At 42.8% G+C, this 26,321-nt stretch overlaps 1 protein-coding gene and 1 long non-coding RNA gene across 2 annotated transcripts; one reads left to right on the top strand and one right to left on the bottom strand.

The window, feature by feature from the left end:
- Positions 1–2,167: 2,167 nt before the first annotated feature.
- On the bottom strand, positions 2,168–6,424 carry LOC138930123 (allergen Bos d 2-like). Its single transcript, XM_070289689.1, has 5 exons — positions 6,404–6,424; positions 5,853–5,992; positions 5,576–5,646; positions 3,610–3,717; positions 2,168–2,304 (listed from the first exon to the last, which is right to left on the bottom strand). The coding sequence occupies exons 1-5, from the start codon at positions 6,422–6,424 to the stop codon at positions 2,168–2,170; spliced, it is 477 nt and encodes a 158-aa protein (XP_070145790.1).
- A 2,673-nt stretch (positions 6,425–9,097) lies between these two features.
- On the top strand, positions 9,098–25,886 carry LOC138431234 (uncharacterized). The gene is made up of 4 exons (XR_011253601.2): positions 9,098–9,243; positions 14,325–14,463; positions 21,212–21,336; positions 23,686–25,886. It is a non-coding gene; the product is annotated as an uncharacterized lncRNA (long non-coding RNA).
- Positions 25,887–26,321: the final 435 nt, after the last annotated feature.

The following is a 26,321-nucleotide window of genomic DNA, read 5'->3' as shown; positions in this document are numbered from 1 at the left end:
TGGCCACCTGATGCGAAGAACTGACTCATTTGAAAAGACCCTGATTGTGGGAAAGATTGAAGGTGGGAGGAGAAGGGGATGACAGAGGATGAGATGGTTGAATGGTATCACCGACTTCATGGCCATGAGTTCGAGCAGGCTCAAGGAATTGGTTTTGGACAAGGAGGCCTGGTGTGCTGCAGTCCATGGGGTACCAAAGAGTCAGACATGACTGAGCGACAGAAGTGAACTAAAATTAGCTGTGAGCAACCCAGTATCAGGTCTTAGGATGAGAGTTATTAAGTTACATATGCACATGTCTGAGATGTAGGGGAGTATGTCCTGGGTCACCTATGCTGCTTAACATCTATAAATCTTCCTCACAGTCATAAAGATGTGGCTGCAAGATCATTCATTCACACTGTGGTTCCCCAGAGTTCACCATGTTTCACAGCTCAGGGCTTCACACAATCTTCTTTGTCTGCAAAACATGTCACTGTGGGGTCTAGACCAATGTGTGCATTTAGATGCTTAAGTCCAAACCCATGTATGAGCCCTAGCCTTTGCCACTTAGCAAGGTGGACAGTTTTGTGATCGTTTTTTTTTTAAATAAAGTTTTATTGAAATTTAGTTGATGTGCAACATCGTGTTAGTTTCCGGTGCACGGCACAGTGCTTTATGCATACATTTGCTGTTTTTATTTAGTTGCCAAGTCATATCCCACTCTTTTGTCCCTATGGTACGTTGCCAGATTCCTCTGTCTTTGGCATCTTCTAGGCTATTGGAGAAGGCGATGGCACCCCACTCCAGTACTCTTGCCTGGAAAATCCCATGGACGGAGGAGCCTGGTAGGCTGCAGTCCATGGGGTCGCTGAGTCGGACTCGACTGAGCGACTTCACTTTCACTTTTCACTTTTCACTTTCATGCATTGGAGAAGGAAATGGCAACCCACTCCAGTGTTCTTGCCTGGAGAATCCCAGGGACGGAGGAGCCTGGTGGGCTGCCATCTCTGGGGTCACACAGAGTAGGACACGACTGAAGCAACTTAGCAAAAGTAGCAGCAGCAGACAAGAATATTGGAGTGGCTACTCATTAACTATTCCATGACCCGTGTCTCCTGCATCAGCAGGCAGATTTCTTTATACTGAGCTACCAGGGAAGCCCTCAGTTATACACATATGTATGTAAATATATACCTTTTTACATTATTCTCTTTACAGGTTGTTACAAGTCATTGAGTACAGATATCTGTGCTCCACAGCAGATTCTAGTTGTTTATTTTGTGTTTAGTAGTATGTGCCTCTTAAACCCAAACTCCCAAATCATCGCTTCCCCCAGTTATCACTTTGGTAACCATATTTTGTTTTCTGGGCCTTGAGTTTGTTTCTATGTTGCAAATAGTTTATTTGTGTTGTGTTTTACATTCCCCATGTAAGGGATATCATATGATATGTGCTTTTCTATTTGTGACTTTTTGATTATCTCTGGGCCCATCCATGTTGCTGCAGATGGCATTATTTCAGGGTTGAGTTATAGCCAATTGTGTATATATCTCATTCTTAAAGCAGTATGCCCCCGAGCAGGGGTGGCGGGGGGGGAAGCCTTAACATGCTAAAGAAGACTCAGTGTTGTTAGGTATCATGTGCTACTCACCCAACAGGTGTTCTCAGTTCTTATTTAGGACAGTTGTCTGTGAAAGAGAATGAATAAGGGAAAAATTGACTATTGGTAAGGCTATGGTTTTTCCAGTAGTCATGTATGGATGTGAGAGTTGGACTGTGAGGAAGGCTGAGTGCCGAAGAACTGATGCTTTTGAACTATGGTGTTGGAGAGTCCCTTGGACTGCAAGGAGATCCAACCAGTCCATCCTAAAGGAGCTCAGTCCTGGGTGTTTATTGGAAGGACTGATGCTGAAGCTGAAACTCCAGTCCTTTGGCCACCTCTTGAGAAGAGTTGACTCATTGGAAAAGACTCTGATGCTGGGAGGTATTGGGGGCAGGAGGAGAAAGGGACAACAGAGGATGAGATGGCTGGATGGCATCACTAACTCGATGGACGTGGGTCTGAGTGAACTCTGGGAGTTGGTGATGGACAGGGAGGCCTGGCGTGCTGTGATTCATGGGGTTGCAAAGAGTCGGACACAACTGAGCGACTGAACTGAACTGAACTGATCTTCATGATGCGTTTTCATTTCTGATACCTGCTGTCCTCAGGGCCTTTACCTGTGTTGGAGCCATCTTCTGTATTTTCATTTGGAATACCCCTTTCATTGTTTATTTCCTCATACTTCTGAATATCTTCTTGACTCAAACTGTCTCCTTTGCCTAGATTTCGTAGCAAACAGGGCAGATAGGTGTGCGTTAGAATCCTTCATTGGTTATAGAGTGTCCCTGGCTGGTATCTGTAGTGTCCAGTAAGTCTCACCGTGACCACTCCCCTCCCCCATCACCTGAACCCTGCTCCGCAGGGAATTTTCTACAGAGGTGCCCGTGTGTGCACACAGGTCTTCAGATGGGTCTGTGGCGGGGGTAGAGTCCACATAGTTTCCATTTTCTCACATTCCAGTTCTCACAACTACTGAGAGAACTACAGACCATTCACCTGTGAGCTTAAGCAGCCCCGAGTCAGCCCTGACTCTAGGGGGACATCCGAGAAGGTGATGGTGGCGTTTGAAACTCAGAATTTCTCCTAACTCCAACCCTTCCTGTCCACTTTGTCTGCATCCTAGAATTCCTTCCCTGGCATTTTCATGGTCTCCAGTCAAAGGAGTGGCTAGAGAGCAGCACTGACTCAATGAACATACGTTTGCACAAACTCTGGGAAAGAGTGGAAGACAGAGGAGCCTGGCGTGCTGCAGTCCATGAAGTCACAAAGAGCCAGGCAGACGTTAGTGCCTGAACAACAGTATTCAAATGAAGGGGGAGAAGTGATTTGAACATTCACCAAGCACTAATCTCATCACACATGAGGGGAAAACCTCAGGCTTTGTCATCCTCAGAGACCAGACACTCCCCCTACCCAGCCGCAACGTGGATTTAATATCAGAAAGGATAAAGGGGCCAGGCAGGGACCCTGTGGGGTTGGCTGCATGGCACGTGATTCCCATGCCTGACCACATTGCCTCTGAAGGATTCAATATGATCGAGTGGTTATTTGGAGAGCATTGAGTTCAGGTTTCAGGATTTATTTTAACGATCGTGACAAAGAATAAAGCATTTGTGGTGGAGACGAATGCACTCATGATCTGAAACTGTGAATCTGCTAAACTCAAATTTAAACCTTGGTTCAATTTGGTTTCAGAGTCTGGCAACTCAAATATGTGATATTTGACAAGAATCCCATGGACCATCCTGGAATATTTCATTGCACCTACAGGATAAGTGTATCTAATTATTTTAAAAGCCACATGATAGAATCACCACTGGGTACATTTGCTCAGTTTCCTATATAACAACCTTTGGGCACAACCCTAACTCATGTCACTGAGGTCTGAGTTCTCCTGTGTGAGTACATGTCTGCCCCAGTGTGCTTAATAAAATATACTGTCTGTAATGCTTCTGTCCTCAATACAAAAATCCTGATAATATGAACATGACCAGTTTGTATAGAATGAGTTTTACAGTACATACCGAGGGCATAAGTCACTTTTGTGGTCTTCTCGCCATCAAAGTTTTCAGCATAGAATACCAACATGCTTTCTGATGCAGGGATCAGTTGCACAGAATTTTTACCCATGTCTGTGACAGAAAAAACATAAATTCAAACCTCAATACAATTAACTCCTTTCCTTTTCATTTGGGCATCTCTTATTCTTCACATGCCTTTCATGGTGACCTTTGTCTCATTGACATGTACGGTGGGTGTGTTGTAAGTAACAGTTAAAACAGCTAGTGAAATAGGAAAGCTTTCTCCACAGGACTCTCTTCTGAACATAGTAAAGTCGTCCGGTCTTCTGGACTGAACAGTCTATGAATGATAGTGAAGTTGCTTATTTCAACTGTATTAGGTGGTGGAGCTGAACCATCTCATACCAGCTCATAAGATGACCATTAACTTTTCAGGAATTTTGTGACCGAATTTACAAGGACAGTCCTGATTACAAAGGTGTTCTCGAAATTTAAGCAAATCATGTTAAAGTAAAAGTTAATAGATAAAGTAAAGTTTTTTTCCTAGGGGTGGTAGAAGAGCTAGAAATGAGGCGATTGCCAAATGCTGGAGATACTTTCTCTGAAATGATTCTCATTTAGTTCCTGTGACTGCATGTCGACATTGGAAATTTAAAAACATGCAGGAGACCAAAGTAGAATGTTCCATTGCACATTTCTCCTTGAAAATCAAATATGTATACATTTAGTCACTCACTGTTACAGCATTGGTATATGAGAATTCTTTCCAGTATAGCAAACCACACAGATAGAAATCTGTGGTAACCCCCCTTTTTTTCTATATCATAAAAATTATTTTGAAATTTTTCTGTTACTTTATTCTCATACTTTTTCCGTGGCATTTAATTTAAGCAGGTTCTACTTCTTAATCAGGCTAGTAAAAAAAAACTTTTAATATTTAAAAAATTTCTTTAGTTAAAACAATTTTTATCTTGTAAGCTTAAATAAGTGGTTTCCAAGGGGGCTCAGCTGTAAGCAATCTGCCTGCTAGTGCTAGAGATGCCTGAGATGTCCCTTTGATCCCCAGGTCAGGAATATCCCTGGAGGAGGAAATTGCAACCCCCTCTGGTATTCTTGCCTGGAATATCCCATGGACAAAGGAACCTGTAGCCTATAGTCCATGGGGTCATTAAGAGTCAGTCAAGACTGAGCGTCTGAGCACAGACACATGCATGTCAAATAAAAAGAAAAAATTTTTTAATGGATTGTTGCAATCTTAGGTAGCTGTATACACTTCCCGATGTCTGAAGAACAAGGGGAATCCAAGTTCTGGGGCTTTTTCTCAGATGTGATCAATGACACCTTCCAAATTGGGCCTTATCCTAGTCTTCTGGTGTCTGGAATATTTAATGTCTTTCCCAAGGTGGCCTTTGTAATGAATAGAGAAAATAGTATACCAGTCCAGACGTCTAGTTGTCTTAGATGGAGCCAAAACCATCGATCTCACCAAGGCCCATGGTTTTGGGCTTCCTTGGTGGCTCAGACAGTAAAGAATCTGCCTGCAATGCAAGAGACCTGGCTTCCCTTCTTGGGTTGGCAGGATTCTCTGGAGAAGGAAACGACTACCCACTTCTCAATTGCAAGGATATCAAAGTAGTCAGTCTTCTAGGAAACCAACCCTGAATATTCATTGGAAGGACTGATTCTTAAGTTGAAGCTCCAACTCTTTGGCCACCTGATGGGAGGAGGTGACTCTTTGGAAAAGGCCCTGATGAGGGAGAGTTTGAGGGCTTCAGGAGAAGGGGGTGACAGAGGACGAGATGGTCGGATGGCATCACTCAATGGACATGAGTCTGAGCAAACTCTGGGACGTGGTGAAGGACAGGGAAGCTTGGCACCCTTCAGGCCAAGGGGTCACAAAGAGCAGGACACGACTGAGTGACTCACATACTTGCAGAGAGGCACACATTGACAAAGCTCGCCTACTCACAATCTACGTGGTACACATTTTCTTCTGCTCTCTGTGCCACTACTGTGATTAAGGTGCAACTATTGTAATTCCTGAAAAAAAAAACAAAACAACAACAGACAAGAGATTCCTTCATCACTATCCGTTCCCCAGCGCCGGAGGTCACCCTTCCATGAGCAGAATTCACACACTCATCTTCACTTGCATCACCCCCACCGTTCACTGCCCATTGGAGACCAAAACCCCATGATAGAACTCAACCACCTAGTTGTGTTCAGTTGGGGCAGATTGTGCTTACGTGAGAATAAAAGTAATGGACATTTTTTCACAGTTGTCAATGCATTCAAATTGGCGGAAGTATGTCCGCAGGGGGCCTCCTTCCTCAATCTTCTCCTTGTGATCCGCGGCCATGTAAATGGTGTACCAGTTTGCGGTAATCTAACAAGGAAGGTCTCCACAAACATCAGTCAATCTGGGTACATGTTTTTCACCAATACCCAGCACAGTCTTCGCTTCTGTGTTTCCCTCAGAAGAGAAGTAAAGTCAGTCTTATTAAGCAGACTAGTGTTCTACCTCCCCTTGCCGAATAATGCAATAATAATAAGGCAATAATGATTGTGAAATGCAATAATGATTCATATTCAAGCAGAAATAATAGAATTTAGAGTTCCTTGAAATAGCTAAAACACCACCATTAAAAACCATGACAGTTTGTGACTCTCTAAATGATAGCATATTTGCTTTTTTTTTTTTCTTACGTACAGACAAATAAGATGAAAACCAGATACAATGAGCAGGAAGAGAGAGGGTTGAGTTACGATCATGTAGATATGTGTACGTGTGTCGTACAGACACAAGCCGGTAATCCATGTAACCGAGACTGTCTCTCTCTTGTCACACTCACAGAACCAAGACCTTCTCTCAGATCAGCAGAATTTTGGGTACCTTTGACGATTCTGGCTGAGCTGGAGCTTCCTGGGCAGCACAAACCAGACCAAGGAGAAGAGTCAGGAACACAGCCTTCATCCTGTGACTCTAGTGATTCTTCCTCTACAGAATCTGAGGGTTTCTCAGTTGTTGGAGAGGTTGTGAATTGTTTCCGCTTTTTATAGCATACATCTCTTGGCAGATTACGTAATGATCAAACAGCGGTTAATGAGAAAACCTTGGTTGCAGAGATATTATCTTCTGATATCCTGGTTGGCAGCTGAGCTTTTTCCACAATCCGTGGTTTTTATAAATGTATTAGTTTTAAGAGAAGCCGTAAGTAAATTTGGACATTTGGCCTTCAGACTAGATGAGAAATCACAGCACATAGGAAGTATTTCAAGCACAGTGAGATTTATATTACTTTTTATGTTGGAGATTATGAGTGAAATGACATAAAAGAAGACACACTCACAAGACACAGACACTCTGGCCAGAGGAAATATAATAACTGAGCAAGCAAGCAGCCTTGCAGTTTTCTTTTATATAGCCCCCCTGGGCAGAGTTCCAGACAGTATGACCCTTTTCAGTACAGCACGTGTGCATAAATGTTATCGTACAGCAAAAAGGAGTGAAATTCCGGCCTACTGCAGAGTCTGTCCAGAGCCCTTATCACAAGAAGGGAATGTCCCCTTGTATGCAAGGGAGCATTAATCTCAAGGCTGTGTCCGTCTCCTTGGCAGAACATCTTGTTTGCAAGCAGCACATCTCCACTTTCCCTATTGTGGTTACATTAACCCTTCATTGTATCCTCAGATTCCAAAATGGGACACACAGTCCTAGACACATAACCCCAAATTCTGTGTTATTCCTTTAGCACTGAAGCAGTCAGCTTAAGCTTATTTTTCAAAAATAAAGATGGTACTGTCTGGTGTGGCTTAGTCACTCAATTGTGTCCCCATGGACTGTAGCCCCCCCAGGCTCCTCTTGTCCATGGGATTTCCCATGCAAAGCGATTGGATTGAGTTACCATTTCTCTCTCCAAGGGATCCTCCTGACCAGAGATTGTACCCGGGTCACCTGTATGCAGGTAGTCTCTTGTATTGCAGGTAAATTATCTACTGACTGAGGCGTGAGGGAAGCCCCTGTCTGGGGTAAGGGCACTCATATGCGGCGTCTGTCCCAGGAACCGGTTATGAGGGCATTTCTCAGAGGAGTCTTTATGTTTTATTTGAAATTGAAGTATCAGTTGATGTACAGTTAATTCAGTCACTCAACTGGGTCCGATTCTTTGCAGTCTCATGGACTGCAGCATGCCAGCCTTTGCTGTGCATCACCAACTCCCAAAGCTTACTCAAAGTCATGTCCATCGAGTTGGTGATGCCATCCAACCATCTCATTCTCTTGTCATCCACTTTTCTTCCTGCCTTCAATCTTTCCCAGCATGAGGGTCTTTTCCATTTTTAAGGATACAAACATGATATGATATAAACATATCATGTAGTGATTCATAATTTTTTATGTACATAATTTTTTATCATTATAAGAATATTAACTTTATTCTCTGTGTTGTACAATATAGTTTTGTACACTGTTGATTTTATACTGAATAGCTAATACCTCTTACTCCCCTCCTGTTATGTTACCCCAACCTCTTTGCTCTCCACCCTAGTAACCATTAGTTGATTGTGTGTATCTGTTGGTTTGCTGCTTTTTTATATTGACCTGTTGGATTTATTTTTTAGATTTAACATATAAGTAATATCAGGAGAAGGCAATTGTACCCCACTCCAGTATTCTTGCCTGGAAAATCCCATGGATGGATGAGCCTGGTAGGCTGCAGTCCATGGGTCGCAAAGAGTCGGACACGACTGAGCGACTTCACTTTCACTTTTCACTTTCAAGCATTGGGGGAGGAAATGGCAACCCACTCCAGTGTTCTTGCCTGGAGAATCCCAGGGACAGAGGAGCCTGGTGGGCTGCCATCTATGGGGTCACACAGAGTTGGACACAGCTGAAGTGACTTAGCAGCAGCAGCAGCAGCAGCAGCATAAGCAATACCATACAGTATTTGTCTTTATCTGTTTAAATTCTTTCACTTAGCCTATACCCTCAGTGTCCACCCAAGTTGCTACAGATGGAAGAACTTCAACTTCGTTATGGTTGTGTAGTATTCTATTGTGTGTGTGTGTGTGTGCGTGTGTGTGAGTGTGTGTATACATTATGGCTTCTTTTAGTTCAGATTGTTATATGTAAATTTAATGAATTAGTTTCAACAAGAGAAAATTCTGATTCCCTACCCTACTCAAGGATTCCTCCCAAGTTCATCACCACAATTTTGTTTTGCCTTGTGGATATAACCTAGTCTCACTACAGTGGGTAAGATTTCTGCTTTATTTTTAGCTCCTGATACTAAGATGTGTGTTCTTTCAGCCTTCCTCCTGATCTGTTCATGCGTCAGGGAACCCAGATTAAACAAATCATGGGCAACTACTCTGTAAATAATACTGGGACAGTTTGTTCTCAGGATGACACCAGCTCTGTGATGATCTTGTTAATAATAAAGAAAAAAAGGGGGGGGAGGATAATGATTAGAGATATAAAATTATAGAAATTGAACTGAACCTCTGTAACTGAACCAAGCAAACTCCAGGAGTTGCTGATGGACAGAGAAGCCTGGTGTGCTGTAGTTCACAAGATTGTAAAGAGTCAGACGTGGCTGAGCGACTGAACTGAACTGAACTCTATAGCTGAAGTGAAAGGTGAGATTTTAAAACTCATCTAGTTGAGATTCAACAAAAGTTCACATATTTGAGGTGCACCGCTGATAAGCTCTGGATGAAGTGAGCTGTGAAAACCTTTCCTCAATCAGCAGGGTGAGCTTATCTGTCAAGTTCAGAACTCTGCTTGGGCTCCTAACTCATCCTTTCTTCTGACCCTTCTCAGTCACCTCCCACCTGGTCCTGGCAACCCCCTCTTCAATTTTCTGGCACAATGTCAATTGACATCCTTTAGAATTTTCCAAAAATGGAATCTGTGGGTGTGTTTCTGGCTTCTTTCCCTTACCATGTTTATTTTTAATAATTGTCTATATTCTTTGTAGACTCCATTCCTATGGACCCCTGCATTGCATTATCTTGGGACATCCCTGATAGCTTAGTTGGTAAAGAATCCACGTGCAATGCAGAGACCACAGTTTGCTTCCCGGGTTGGGAAGATTCCCTGGAGACAGGATATGCTACCTGCTCCAGTATTCCTGTTCTTCCCTTGTGGCTCAGGTGGTAAAGAATCTGCCTGCAATTCGGGAGGTCCTGGGTTCAATCCCTGGGTTGGGAAGATCAACCTTTTGGTCTTCCCTGATAACTCAGTTGGTAAATTATTATCTTGCTTGGGCACAGTGATGTGCGTGGGCTCACTTGCTAAGTGTGTCCAACTGTTTTGAAGCCCCGGGGACTGTAGACTTTGTCCATGGACAGACTCCTCTGTGGGGATTTCCCAGGGAACAATACTAGAGTGGGTACTATTTTCTCCTCCAGTTTATCTTCCCAATCCAAGAATGGAACCAGTGTCTCCTGCACTGGCTGTTGCTGCTGCTGCTGCTAAGTCACTTCAATCGTGTCCGACTCTGTGCGACCCCACAGATGGTAGCCCACCAGGCTCCTCTGTCTCTGGGATTCTCCAGGCAAGAACACTGGAGTGGGTTGCTGTTTCCTCCTCCAATGCATGAAAATGAAAAGTGAAAGTGAAGTCGCTTAGTCGTGTCCGACTCTTAGCGACCCCATGGACTGCAGCCCACAAGGCTCCTACTTCCATGGGATTTTCCAGGCAAGAGTACTGGAGTGGGGTGCCATTGCCTTCTCCACCTGGCAGGGGGGTTCTTTACTCCTGAGCCACCAAGGAAGTATGGATATATCCCATTTTATCCATTCACATGTTTATGGATAAAAGTTCACAGACAAGTCTTTATAAGAAACTGAGCCATAGTATCTCCTAGGTGTACACTTGGGGTGGAAATACTAGATCTCAGTATATTCTGATTTTAGAGTACTGCCAACAGTCATTGAGACTTTCCTTTGCTTCAGATCCTTGCCAGGACTGTGTGATCAGTTGTTTTCATCTCAGACGTTAAAGTGTGTGAGTGTACCCAGTTACTGTCGTAACTCTCATTTCCCGAGGGAATAAAGCCATGGGACAACTTTTTAGGTCTCTACTTCCCATTTGACTATTTTCTTTGCTAACTGTCTCTTTGAATTATCTGGTCATTATGGAGTGAATTATTTGTTTCCTTATTATGAAGGTTGGAGGTTGTTTATGTAGTCTGGGAACAAGTCCTTTTCGAGATAGAAAAGCAAGTATTTTTCCTTAGCCCCAGGCTTCTTTTGTACTTTCCTAAGAGTGTTCCTCAATTTGGTAAACATTTTTGTGTTGATCTAGGCCTGGTTAGTAACACAGTACCGCTGTGAATGAATCTGCCTTGGTATATTCTCCAATCAGTAACCTCTTGGTCTTTGATCACAGAGCTTCCTCCCATGTTTTACCTCTTGAGTCTTCTTTGCTTTGGAAGTGAAAGTCACTCAATCGTGTCCGACTCTTTGTGACCCCATGGACTATACAGTCTTTGGAATTCTCCAGCCCAGAATACTGGAGTGGATAGCCTTTCCCTTCTCCAGGGGATCTTCCCAACCCAGGGATTACATCCAGGTCTCCGGCATTGAAGCCGGTTTCTTTACCAGCTGAGCCACAAGGGAAGACCTCTCTTGTTTTAGGTCTTACATATAGGTCTATGACTCTGTTATTTCTAAAACATGAAGCAGTGAATGCATTGAATTATTTGTTTTGGGCATATGTATGTCCCACTTTTCCAGCAACTTTACTCCATAAATTTCTTATTTTCCACTGAATTTCTTTTGTATTTTAATGCAAAATTCGATTGGATGTGTATTCCTGTCTCTTTTCCTGGTGCAGGTTTCATTTTGTTTGGTCCCTCGCCTCCATTCTTTATTTGTGTTTGAGACAGTATTTAATTAAAGACAATTAGAAAATGAAGCTCATATTTCTAACCTTCAACACGTTTGTGTCGAAAGCATAAAGTGTTCATGGTTCACAAACTTGTGAGTATAGGATTTCTCATCCTAATTTATACTAGATTACAGTATTATGTTTTTCTCCTGATTTTCCCACAGAGCTATCTAAACCAGCAAGACAATATGTTTGAACCAAATTTTGGTTTGAGCTAAATTTTGAACCAGAAACAAATAATATTGAATAAATGCTTGAGATTTGCAAAGCCCTCAACATAATCAGATACTCAGTCTCAGACATAAAGCTTTATTGACTTAAATAAGTTGTTGTTGTTGTTGTTGTTGTTTAGCCACTAGGTGCTGTCTGACTATTGCGACCCCACAGACTGTAACCCACCAGGCTCCTCTGTTCCTGGAACTTCCCAGACAAGAATACTGGAGTAGGGTTTCCATTCCCTTCTCCATGGGATCTTCCTGACCCAGGATTTGAACCTGGGTCTCCTGCATTGCAGGCAAATTCTTTCCCAACTGAGCTACAAGGTGTTTTTGTTTAGCTATAATTACTTGAAGAACTCCTGTGATTTATTGTTGTTTAGTTATAATTACCTGAAGAACTGTGATTTATTGAAAGGTGTAATGAACAGCATGGTGTCTATAATGAGTATTGCACCTATGTTTGTCACTCACTTAGAGCATAGCTTTTAAGTGTTCTTATCTCACCCATGTAACCCGCAGACAAGGTAAGTGTGTGAGGAGGTAAATATATTTATTTACTCGTTTCTTATTAAAATCACAATGGTATTTACCCCTTGAGTATACCTTCCTGCTTCTTGTTCAGTTGCTAAATCGTGTCCAGCACTTTGGGACCCCATGGACTGCAGGGAGTCCAGGCTTCCCTGTCCATCACCAACTCCCAGAGCTTGCTCAAACTCAGGTCTATTGAGTCGGTGATTCCATCCTACCACAGCCTCCTCTGTCATCCCCTTCTCTTGCTTTCAACCTTTCCCAGAATCAGGGTCCTTTCTACTGAGTCCTGCTCCTTAACTCCCTGCAAAGTTTAAGAGTTCATTGATCCACACTGATTAAACTCAATTGAAGACTGAGATTAAATTTGCCATAGATTCCTCTTTTCTAGGATTTTATATATTGTTAGCTGGAGAAGATCCTTGAAAATAATTTCTGAAGATACAAATTTTGCAATGGCTATTTCCTGCCTGTGACTAAGTCATTATTTAAACTGCAAAAATTTCACTTAAAATTCTTCACACTTATTTTACTGGCCTGTTTTCCTGGTCATTTTTAAAAATTGTATCTCATGACTGTTTTTAATAGCAACTGTATGAACGTTGCTTTCATTCAGTACAAAGTCTGTTTATATTGCAAAAACTTGGAGTAATGTCTCTTCTCGTTAGCCTTGTATGCAAAATCAAAGAAGGTAGTATCATTAAGACATGAATTTGCGTCTGTCCACCCAGTAAAATCTACTCAGTCAGAATAGCTTCGTTGTCATTTAGCAAGTGCTGCAATTTCTGGCTGCATTTGTCCTGTGACTTTCTGCCTCCTATGTTCACTCACTTCTTGATTTCATTTTCATCGAGTGCTAATAACCAAGAGCTTAGAGATACAAAGAGGGCAAGGTACACATGTTCCCATAGACCTAACCAGCAAAATACATTGGGGTATAGGAACCCACACAGACCCCTAAATGAAATCCGTTTTTTTGTTGTTATTTCCTAAAGTAGTTTGTACTCGATGTGGAGCAGACCTTGAAACAGTTCCTATTGCCAAGTTTCAACATGTATCTAAGGATTTCCCCCTTTTAGATTGGGAAAGTTGAGAGAATGACATTGGTGTTCAGATAGGGCATAGATTCAGAGAAGGACATTGAGGACTGCTGTCCCCAGTAATTAATCAGGTGCCCACAGCCGTGTGGTGGATAGTGACTGAGAGGACAGATTCTTCTGTCCCAGTTAAAGACCTAAAGTCTTCTTGTTTTCCCTGTACAAAATAATGTAGATGCTTTGCAATATGTAGTCTGAGAAATTCTTAAGTAAAGAATTCTTTACACCATATATAAAACAGATGACTAGTGCAAATTCAGTGCATGAAGCAGGGCACCCAAAGCTGGTGTTCTGGGACAACTCAGAGAGATGGGGTGGGAGAGAGGTGGGAGGAGGGTTTCAGGATGGGGGGGACCCATGTACACCCATGGCTGATTCATGTCAATGTATGGTAAAAACCACCACAATATTGTAAAGTAATTAGCCTCTGATTCAAATAAATTAATTAAAAATAAATAAACAACAGTTGGGCTTCCCTAGTGGCTCAGATGGTAAAGCGTCTGTCTGCAATGCAGGAGACCCAGGTTCAGTCCCTGGGTTGGGAAGATCCCCTGGAGAAGGAAATGGTGGCCCACTCCAGTATTCTTGCCTGGAAAATCCCATGGACCGTGGAGCCTGGTAAGTTACCCTCCGTGGGGTCACAGAGAGTTGGACATGACTGAGCGACTTCACTTTCACTTTCAAAATTAATTAATTAGAAAAACTAAAGAATTATTTAGTACCATAACTCATATCAAGGCATGTGTAGTCTATTTATGAAAAAATGTAGAAAATTATAAAATATAATATGGTAGATAAATAAAGAACACAAAGATGAATACATTACCAAGATAAAAAAAAGTGAAAAAAAGATGAAGAAACTATTTGGATTAAATACAGATAGATGAACAGTGTGTGTTTAACAGCAGTGTGGGTGTTTGGCCTGAAAGTTAGGTTGGCATTAGTATTTTTTGTTTTTTGTTTTTTCGGCTGTGTCAACAGCTCCAGGACATGCATGATCTTTGTTCTCTGACCATGCGTGGAACCCAACATTCTGCGTTTTGGAAGGTGGAGTCTTCAACTGCTGGACCGCCAAGACAGTCCCTGCATCAGTATTGTTGAATTTCAAGTCAAGACTCAGGTAAGATTTAGTTCTTTACTCCCTGGAGATTGCTAAAAATGTTGAAGCAGGAAGTGTCATGATGAGGCACGTTTACATGGGTTCTGAATGAAAGGCACCTTGGGCATGGTGTGAGCCATGTTGCTAAGCTTCCGGGCGACGGTGGACTTGTGTCTCGAGAATATTCACTTCTGACAAGGCACGGTAGGGGAGTGGTGTTTCATCTGAGATATAAAGTAGCAGAAGGAAGTCACTGCTTCTGGGCTCCATTTCTGCACCCCAACCCTGGCCTGCTGACCCTCAGGTTACTGTGTGTCCTACTGAGGACAGGTCAGCACGTGGCTGGTGGGATCCTGGGAATGGAAGTGGGTGTAGACGCACCCTTCTGGGAGCCGAGCCCTGCAGTTCTTTTCTTTTCTTTTTTCTTTTTTTTAATTTTTATTTTTACTTTATTTTACTTTACAATACTGTATAGGTTTGCCATACATTGACATGAATCCACCACGGGTGTACATGTGATCCCAAACATGAACCCCCCTCGGAGCTTTCTGTGATTTGATTCCCTCCTGCCTTCCTTACCTCTTTTTAGAACAGTGAAATATCCTTGATTTATGGTGTTGAGTTAGTTTCTGGTGTGCAGCAGTGATTCAGTTATACATATATTTATATCTAGTGTTTTTCACAGAGAAGAATATGACAACCCACTCGAGTATTCTTGCCTGGAAAATCCCATGGATGGAGGAGCCTGGTGGGCTGCAGTCCATGGGGTCGTGAAGAGTCAGACACAACTGAACGATTTCGCTTTCACTTTTCACTTTCATGCATTGGAGAAGGAAATGGCAGCCCACTCCGGCGTTCTAGCCTGGAGGATCCCAGGGATGGGGGAGCCTGGTGGGCTGCCGTCTATAGGGTCACGCAGAGTCGGACACGACTGAAGCGACTTAGCAGCAGCAGTGTTTTCAGATTCTGTTCCACTATAGATTGAGATGAGATATTCATTATACTTCCCTTGTTGCTCGTCTCACTGCTTCTGGCTTACCCCTAGAGTGTACTAGAACCCTGGTTATCCCAGGATTCCATTATCTGGTAGCCTACCTGCTCCTGTACTGACAAAAAAATGGATGGTCAGCATCTTTCTGCTTCCTTTAGAAGACTCAGAGGAAATAGCTCCATATCTCTCTACAGTACCAGGATGTGCTATCAGCCGTAATCTATTTATGTAGTACTATCTGCATCCACATTTATTATATTGATATGGTCAGCCAAGTAAGACATGAGTGAGAAGTATATAAGCATTTCATGCATTTATTTATGTTTAGCTGTGTTGGGTCTTTGTTGAGCATGCAGGCTTCCTGTACGTGCAGCGTGTGGGGGTTACTCTCTAGTTGTGGCAAACAGACTTTTCGCTGCAGTGGCTTCTGTCGTTTTGGAGGCCGGGCTCCTGAGCACGGGCTTCAGGAGTTGCATCACATGGGCCCATTAGTTGTGGTGCGAGAGCTTTCCTGCCCCGTGGCACATGGAATCTTCCTGGAGCAGGGATCAAACATGTGTCCTTTGCACTGGCAGATGGATTCTTTACCATGAGGACACTAGGGACTTCCAATATCTATTTATAAATTTATGTAAACCATGTAAACATTTTTGTATTTTGGTATTTTATTACATGAAACTCATACATGATTAAACAGTAAATATATATCCTCAGTTATACATTGCTATCACCTTATACATGGATAGTGCACAAACAGCCCTGTATCCATTTATAATGCTATATTATTGATAACTATATTGCACATTTTATGGAAATTAATCCTTGGAAGGAAAGCTATGACAAAACTAGACCGCATATTACTTTTCCAACAAAGGTCCATCTAGTCAAGGCTATGGTTTTTCCAGCCATCATATATGGATGTGAGAATCGGACCATAAAGAAAGCTGAGCGCCTAAGAATTGATGCTTTTGAACTGTGGTGTTGGAGACGACTCTTGAGAGTTCCTTGGACTGCAAGGAGATCCAACCAGTCCATCCTAAAGGAGATCAGACCTGAGTATTCACTGGAAGGATTGATGCTGAAACGGAAGCTGCAATCATTTGGCCACCTGATTTGAAGACCCGACTCATTGGAAAAGACCCTGACGCTGGGAAAGATTGAGGGCAGGAGGAGAAGGGGACGGCAGAGGATGAGATGGTCGGAAGGCATCACGGACTCAATGGACATGGGTGTGAGCAACCTCTGGGAGTTGGTGATGGACAGGAAAGCCTGGCATGCTGCACTCCATGGGGTTACAGAGTCGGACACGACTGGACTGAACTGAACTGATGTATTTATAAGTAAATAAGCAAGCAAGAGTTACATTTATATTTATTGTATACTTATGAAATGGCATATTTATTACATTCATCTGGTACAGTACACATGTGCAGTATAAACATTTGCCCTCCTACAAGTTATGTTCTCATTCCTTGTGAAGAATAATTGCAGAGTCAGGAAATGTGGACCCACCATCCCATGAGCGAATCCTTAAATACATTTTAGAATTCAAAAACCTTTGTTTCAATTAACTAATGCACATGAGGCACTTTAAAAAATTCTTGTTAATGGAAGAAATGGCTCCCCCTTTCCAGACTCACAGTCTCCAAAGGATCTAATGAGTTGGGAACAGTCATGAGGTGTTTACTGCCTGGTAATGTTTGCTCAAGAATTAAATGGCAGCAGCTGTCTCCCTGACTCAGCAATTCATGCACCTCCCATCTCCTGACCACACCCCCACTCCCTGCTGGCCTTGTGAGTCAGTTAGGGAAACTCTGGATCCCTCTGTGCTCGAGAAAAGTCACCCCTTCACTCGTCAGATTATTAGAGAAACGTCTATAAACTGTAGCACGTGTGGTGTCTGTGTGCAATCTCTCAGTGACCTCTTCCCATTAACTACAGAGCTGTCCCTGTGGTTTTCACTCCAGGATCAAGAAAAATGGGGCACACAGACACATGCAAACACAGACACACACACACACACACACACACAGACATATACACACACCCTCATAGACACACACACAAACACACAGACACAGACACACACATACATACACAGAGACACATACACACAGATACATAGAAACACACACTCATAGACACACACACAGAGACACACACACAGAGAAATAGACACACACACAGACACAGACACACACATACAAACACAGACACACACACACAGACACTCATTCATAGACACAAACACACAGACACACACACAGACACACACACAGACACAAACACAGAGACATATACACACACTCATAGACACACACACAGACACACACACACACCAACACACAAACGGACACACGCACACACAGACACACACACTCAGACACTCACACACACAGAGACATATACACACTCACTCATAGACACAAACACACACACACAGACACACACACACACATAGACACACATACAGAGACATAGACACACACACTCATAGACACACACACAAACACACAGACACAGACACACACATAAAAACACAGACACACACACACTCACTCATAGATACACAGACACACACACATACAAACACACACACGGACACACACACAGACACACACACACACACAGACATATACACACACACTCATAGACACACACACAAACACACAGACATAGACACACATGTACATACACAGAGACACATACACACAGATACATAGACACACACACTCATAGACACACACACAGACACACACACACAGAAATAGACACACACAGACACACACATACAATCACAGACACACACACACAGACACTCATTCATAGACATAAACACACAGACACAAACACAGAGACATATACACACACTCATAGACACACACACAGACACACACACATACCAACACACAAATGGACACACACACACAGACACACACACTCAGACACTCACACACACAGAGACATATACACACTCACTCATAGACACAAACACACACAGACACACACACACACATAGACACACATACAGAGACATAGACACACACACTCATAGACACACACACAAACACACAGACACAGACACACACATAAAAACACAGATACACATACACACAGACGCTCACTCATAGACACACATAAAAACACACACACGGACACATGCACACACAGACACACACACAGACACACACACAGAAACATATACACACACTCATAGACACACACATACAGAGACACATACACACAGATACATAGACACACACACATACAAACTCACAGATGGACACACGTGCACATGCAGACACAGATACTCACACATAGACACACAGACACACACACACAGACACACACACACACACCCTCATAGACACACACACAAACACACAGACACAGATGCACATACAAACACAAACACACACACACTCACTCATAGACACACAGACACACACACATACAAACACACACACGGACACATGCACACACAGACACACAGACACAGACATTCACACACAGAAACTCACACACACTCATAGACACACACACAAACACACAGACACAGACACACACATACAAACACAGAGACACATACACACAGATATACAGACACACACACTCATAGACACACACACACAGAAACACACACAGAGACATATACACACACACTCACAGACACACACACATACAAACACAGACACACACACAGACACTCACTCATAGACACAAACACACACACAGACACACACAGACACACACACAGAGACACACACACAGAGACATAGACACACACTCATAGACACACACACAAACACACAGACACAGACACACACATACAAACAGACACACATACACAGACACTCACTCATAGACACACAGACACACATACAAACACACACACGGACACACGCACACACAGACACACACACAGACACTCACACACACAGAAACATATACACACACACTCATAGACACACAAACACACAGACACAGACACACACAAACACAGAGACACATACACACAGATATATAGACACGCACACATACACACTCACACACGGACACACGTGCACACACAGACATGCAGACACACGCAAACACACACAGAAACACACATACAGACACAGAAACACACAGACACACATGCTATTTTCATCATTGTAACTCTAGGAATTATAGTCTTATTAAATTAAAAGAGTTTATTAAAGAGTTGGGACCTCCCAACTGATTGTACAGGAAATTACAAATCATGAAATGTATTTGATGCTTTACTATAATTAAATGTAATTAGTTAATATGTAATATGTATATAATTTAATGCGCATATAATTTAGTTTATATAATTTACTATAGTTATAATGCATTATATATAGAGTATATATATATATAAGACATATAATTGGTTTAGAATCATCTGAAAGGCCTGAGGGAGACATCTGCAGGGAGATGAAATCCATGGGACACAAGAGGAGAACCAACAGGCAGTTAGAGACTTGAGAAATGCCAGACTTAAACCCAGCCGTGCAATGAGCTGCATTAAATACAAATGAAATGAACAGTGTAATAAAGAAAAAGGCAGAAATTGTCATTTTGGATTTTCAAAGGAAGACTAATGTACATGAATTCTTTTTTCCTTTTTTTTCCCCTTTGGTTTTATGATTAAGATTTCTCTACAAACACCTTGCTGCTGCTGCTGCTAAGTCGCTTCAGTTGTGTCTGACTCTGTGCAACCCCATAGACGGTAGCCCACCAGGCTCCTCTGTCCCTGGGATTCTCCAGGCAAGAACACTGGAGTGGGTTGCCATTTCCTTCTCCAACGCATGAAAGTGAAAACTGAAAGTGAAGTCGCTCAGTCATGCCCAACTCATAGTGAGCCCATGGAATGAAGCCTACCAGGCTCCTCCGTCCATGGGCTGTTCCAGGCAAGAGTACTGGAGTGGGTTGCCATTGCCTTCTCTGCTACAAACACCTTATAATTCCCTTGATCATGACCTTTGGAAATCTTAATATAAACAGAACTGCATGTATTCTAATCACAATGCATGGCAACTCTTTGTGGACAAAACCCCCTTCCCAGGTATCTTACTGAAACGGAGCAGGACCCTATGGTCCTTGCCCCTCACGTCCTCCACCTGCCTTTGGTCTGTGGAAAAACTTTGGCCAAAGAAGCAGTTTAATCAGAGAAGTTAGAACATGCAGACAAAGGAAAACAGTCCAAGTCTAAACAGTAATAGTATAGCATCAAGGCCCGTTAGTTTTTCCTGAAGCACTATAGACAATATTCTGAGCCATGTCCTGTGAGCTGTCCTGTATTTACTGAAACCTCCACTAGGTGGAGAAGTTAGCTAGACTGTAGCCAGGATGAACGCTGTCACAGTTCCAAGAAGTAGCCTCAAGAAAATGGGAAGGAAAGGACCCTGGAACTGAAGACTGCTGTTGTTCAGTCGCTAAATCATGTCCACCTGTCCACTTTTCTCACCACATAGACTGTAGCCCACCTGGCTCCTCTGTCCATGGGATGCTCTGGGCAAAAACACTGGAGCAGGTTGCCATTCCCTTCTCTAGGGGATCTTCCCAACCCAGGGATCAAACCCATGTCTCCTGCATCGGAGGTGGATTCTTTACCAGATGAGCCACCTTGAAGCCCTTTTTGTTATACACCTTTAAATAACTTCCAGAACTCTAAAATAGTCGTCTTTGATAACGTCATGGTTTTGTGAGCTTCATAGTTGTCTTGGTTGTTGGAAGAGAGAATTTTCCAAGTTCCTCTTTCAGTCTTTCCAGAAGTCCTATAACAAGCTTTGGATGTTTTGATTGCTGAAACTCCTCAATAGACCTTCCCATCGGTGAATTTTTGTTAAGAAAACAAGGGTCTCCTGCATGCTAAGTGTATTGTTCATTGCCAGTAGGTAAGTGGAAATTTTGTTTACCTAAAATAGGTCCTGGCTTCGTGTGTGTGCCATGCTGGTGTGGTCTCCTAGTCAAACTGGATTCTGTAAGTATTGGGGGTTTGTGCATTATAGCCACGAGTTCTTCATCTTCCATCTGCATTGTCTTCCTGCAACTTAAACTTCTCATCTTTAATGGCTAGTCATTATAGTCTATTGGAGAAGGAAATGGCAACCCACTCCGGTGGTCTTGCCTGGAGAATCCCAGGGACAGGGAAGCCTGGTGGGCTGCCGTCTATGCCGTCTATGACTGAAGTGACTTAGCAGCAGCAGCAGCAGCAGCATTATAGTCTATAGGAGCTTCCCTGATAGCTCAGTTGGTAAAGAATCTGCCTGCAATACAGGAGACCCTGGTTCAATTCCTGGATGGGGAAGATCCCATGGAGAAGGGATAGGCTACCCATTCCAGTATTCTTGGACTTCTCTGGTGGCTCAGACAATAAAGATTCGCCCACAATGTGGGATTCCTGAGTTTGATCCCTGGGTTGGAAAGATCGCCTAGAGAAGGGAAAGGCTACCCACTCCAGTATTCTGGCCTGGAGCATGCCATGGAGTGTATAGGGTTCCATAGGGTTGCAAAGAGTCGGACACAACTGAGGGACTGTCACTTTCATCATAGTCTAAGGGAAATGATATCTCTCATTTTCAGGAAAGAACTATAAGTAGATGAGGTGTGGAGAGAGTATACCAGTTGAAGCTTTCTCTAAATTACAGCACTGGTCATTTTGTCTTGACATGTGTGTATGTGTGAGGTCAGTCTTTGTGACCCCATGAATTGTAGCCCCAAACACAGAATGGTATTTTGAAACAGTCCCATCTCTCACTGACATCTGGTGGGAACTTCATGTCAAAGTTAGTCACTCAGTTTTGTCTGACTCTTTGGGACCCCCATGGATTATAGCCCACCAGACTCTGTCCATGGGATTCTCCAGGCAAGAATACTGGAGTGGGTTGCCATTCCCTTCTCCAGGGGATCTTCCTGACTCAGGGATTGAACCCAGGTCTCTCTCATTGCAGGTGGATTCTTTACAGCCTGAGTCCCCAGGTAAGCCCTGGGCAATATTTTATTAAAATATAAAACTACCATCTGTGATTTATTCTCTCTTCTCACCAAGACACTTGCAGGATTCACACCCTGTGTCCTAAGCAGAGTTACCCTCCTGTCACATTCTTTACTCAGTTTCCTGCATACTTGCATTTACATGAATCGTGCGTTTGGAAACATGGCACCTTTCTTCACTGACACATTTGTGCGTTGATCAGTTTATTGATCAGCTTAGAAATTCAGTAACATCAACAAGAGCAGAGGAGATTCATGGCCAAGAAAGCCATGGGTCCAAGATCATAAATTCTTGAGAAAGAGGAAATGATGATTTTGAGGAAAAGGCCCTCTATCTTCATACGGATGATTGTGACTCATTATTCATGATGATCGGTCTTATATTCTTGCTTCCTTTTCTTGTTTAAACATGAAAAAGATGTAAAACATTGTTGAGCTGATTAGGATTAACACAATATTGGCCAGAGCATGAAAGAAAAAGTGGAGGCAGCGGCTAGTGGGAGCAGTGGAGAAATTTCCTGACAAGGCCCATTTCACAGAAGTCCCTCTGTGTGTGTACCCATGTGGGGTTGCCTAGAACTACCGCCTGGTGAAACTAACTGAGCAGTGCAGTATCAGGTCTTATCTGAGAGTTCCTAAGTCACATGTTCACAGGTCCACGATGTAGGGGATCGTATATGATGTAACCTGTGTCACTTTCATCTTCTGTAATCTTATTTGTCATCATGCATGTGTTGTAGCTACAAGGGCCTTCATTCTCAGGGGGATTCCCCAGCGATCGTCATATCTCACAGCTCAGGGCTTCACACCGTCTCCACCTTTGTCTTCCAAGCATCTCACTGTGGAGTCTAGACCAGCGTGACTATTTGCACGAAGTTTAAATCCAAACACTTATGGGAGCTCCCACCTTTGTCACCTGGCAAGGTGCAGTGTTTGGTTGTCCTATTGTTTTCTAAATCAGTTTTTATAGAACAGAGGATGAGATGTTTGGATGGCATCACCAACTCAACGGATGTGAGTTTGCGCAAGCTTTTGGAGTTGGTGATGGACAGGGAAGCCTGGAGTGCTGCAGTCCGTGGGGTCGGAAACAATCAGACGTGACTAAGAGACTGAATGGAACTGATACTGAGATGTAGTTGGTTTGCAATGTTGTGTTAGTTTCAAGTATGCAGCCAAGTGATTCTTTTATACATTTCTTATTGTTTAGTCACTAAGTTGTCTCCCACTCTTTTGTCTCCTATCGACTGTAGCCCACCAGACTCTTCTGTCCCTGAGATTCTCCAGGCAAGAATACAGGACTGGGTTGCCATTTCCTTCTCTAGGGGATCTTCCCGACCAAGGGACTGAATCTGCATCTCCTGCATTGGAAGAGGGATTCTTTATACTGAGCTTCCAGGGAAGCCCTCAGTTACACACATATGTAGGTAAATGTATACCTTTTCAGGTTTTTTTTTCTTTATATGTTATTTCAAGACACTGAGTATAGATATCTTTGCTCTAGAGCACATTCTAGTTGTTTATGTTTGGTAGTATGTCTCTCTTAATCCCAAACTCCTATTTTATCCCTCCCTTCCCCCGACATTTCCCTTTGATAACCATCAGCTTGTTTGCTGTGTCCGAGAGTTTCTGTTTTGTAGATATTTGCATCATATTTTATGTTCCACATGTAAGAGATATCATATGATACTTGACTTCCTCTTTGTGATGTATTTCACTCAATATGATCATTTCTTGGTCCGTCCATGTTTTTGAAACGGCATGATTTCATCCTTTGTTATGTTAGACTAAGAGTCCACCGTGTCTATAACCCATTCTTAAAGCAGTATGCCCCAGGAAAAAAAAAAAAAAAAACAAACTCTTAACCTGCTAAAAAAATACTCAGCGTTGTTCGGTATCATGTTTCTACTCACGCAACGGATGTTCTCAGTTCTTATTTAGGACAGCTGTCTGTGAAACAGAAGGAAAAAGGGGGGAAATGACCATTGATATGCCTCTATTTCCAATAATTATTTCATAACAGCCTTTATAAAAGATGAATGAGTGAACACGAAGTTTGAATCGAGAATCCTCAAGCTGTGTTTTCGTTTCTGATCCCTGTTATCCTCCGGGGCTTTACCTGTTTTGGTGGCGTCATCTATATTTTCATTTGGAATCCCCCTTTCACTGTTCAGCTCCTCGTGCTTATGAATATCTTCTTGAGTCAAACTGTCTCCTTTGCCTGGATGTTATAACAGAGCAGAAGAGGTGTGCGTTAGAATCCTTCCCAAGTTACAGAGTGTCCTCTGGCTCTTACCTGTAGTGATCGCTAAGTCTCACGGTCATCACTGCCCTCCCCTATCACCTAGACCCAGCTTACCTGGGAATTTTCTACAGAGGTGCCAGAGTGTGCACACAGGTCTTCAGGTGGGTCCATGGGGTGGAGTCCTCATAGTTAACCTGTTAGTTCTCCACATTCCAGTTCTCACAACTACTGAGAGAACTGCACACCACTAACTTGTAAGATTAAGCAGCCCCAAGTCAACCTGTCTCTAATGGTACAGCCCAGATGGTCATGGTGGGACTTGAGACGTAGAATTCCTCCCAGCTCTGACTCTTGCTGTCCACTTTGTCTGCATCCTAGAATTCCATCCCTGGGGTTTTGATGCACTCCAGTCAAATGTGGTGGATAAGATAGCCTCATGGACTCAGTGGACATGATTTTGAGCAAACTCTGGGAGATAGTGGAGGACAGAGGAGCCTTGTGTACTGCAGTCCATGGGGTGGCAAAGAGTCAGGCAGGACTTAGTGACTGAATGACAATATTCAAACAATGGGGGAGAAATGGTTTGAACTTTTTGCCAGGCACACTAATTTCATCACACATGCTACTGAGAGAAAAACTCACGTTTGTCATTCTTAGGGACCAGACACAGCCCCCACCCACCCCAATGCACATGTAATACTATAAAAACTAATGGGACTTAGCAGTGACCCCATGGGGTTGCCTGGACGGCAGAGTGATTGACATAACTGACCAAATGCCTCTGAAGGATTCAATATGAAGGAGTGATTATTTGAAGAGCATTGATTTCAGGTCTCAGGATTTATTTTAACAGTTGTGACAAAGAACAAACCATTTGTGGTGGAGACGAATGCATTCATGATGGGGAACTGTGAGTCTGCTAAACTCAAAATTCAAGCTTTGGTTCACTTTGGTGTCAGAATCTGGCAACTCCAATATGGGATATTTGAGAAGAAATGCATGGACCATCCTGGACTATTTCATTGCACCTCCAGGTCAAGTGTATCTACTTTTTGTAAAAGCCACATGATAGAATTGCCAGTGGATACATTTATTCAGTTTCTTAGTAGACAACCTTTCCTCTGTTTTAACTCATGTCACGTGAAGTCAGTTCTCCCATGTGAACACGTCTGCTTCAGTGTGCTTAATAAAATATAACATTGGTGTGCACTTCTGTCCTTTGTATAAAAATACTGATGATATGGACATGATTGGTTTCCATAGAATAAGCTACAGTACATACCAAGGGCATGAGTCACTTTTGTCTTCCTGACTCCATCAAAGTTTTCAGCATAGAATAGTATCAAGTTTCCTGATACACGATTAACTTCAAAAGAATTTTCACCCATGTCTGTAACAGAAAAAAATTCAAACCTCAATGCAATCCACTACTTTCCTTTTCAACTGAACTTGTCCTGTTCTTCTCAAGCTATCATTAGTCTTCCCTCCGATGGTGATCTTTCTCACTGACATTTCTAGGAGTATGTTGTTAGAACCGGTTAAGACAGGTGATGAACTAGGAAAGCTTTCTCCAAAGACTCCTCCTCTTGCTAAGACAGCAAAACCTTCCAGTTTTCTAGACTGTACAGTCTGTGAACGATAGCA

The sequence above is a fragment of the Ovis canadensis genome, chromosome X (genome assembly GCF_042477335.2).
Source record: "Ovis canadensis isolate MfBH-ARS-UI-01 breed Bighorn chromosome X, ARS-UI_OviCan_v2, whole genome shotgun sequence".
NCBI classification, from domain to species: Eukaryota; Metazoa; Chordata; class Mammalia; order Artiodactyla; family Bovidae; genus Ovis; species Ovis canadensis.
The sequence above is the reverse complement of the archived record's forward strand: the minus strand, read 5'-3'. Positions and strand labels throughout refer to the sequence as shown.

Excerpts from the sequence above, each read along its gene's own strand:
- LOC138930123 (XM_070289689.1), bottom strand. The coding sequence starts at position 6,424 with ATGGATTACCGGCTTGTGTCT. Across the intron at positions 5,993-6,403 it reads TGGATTACCGGCTTGTGTCT|ATTACCGCAAACTGGTACAC; the intron begins GTACGACACACG and ends CTTCCTTGTTAG. Across the intron at positions 2,305-3,609 it reads AAAAGTGACTTATGCCCTCG|GCAAAGGAGACAGTTTGAGT; the intron begins GTATGTACTGTA and ends TACGAAATCTAG.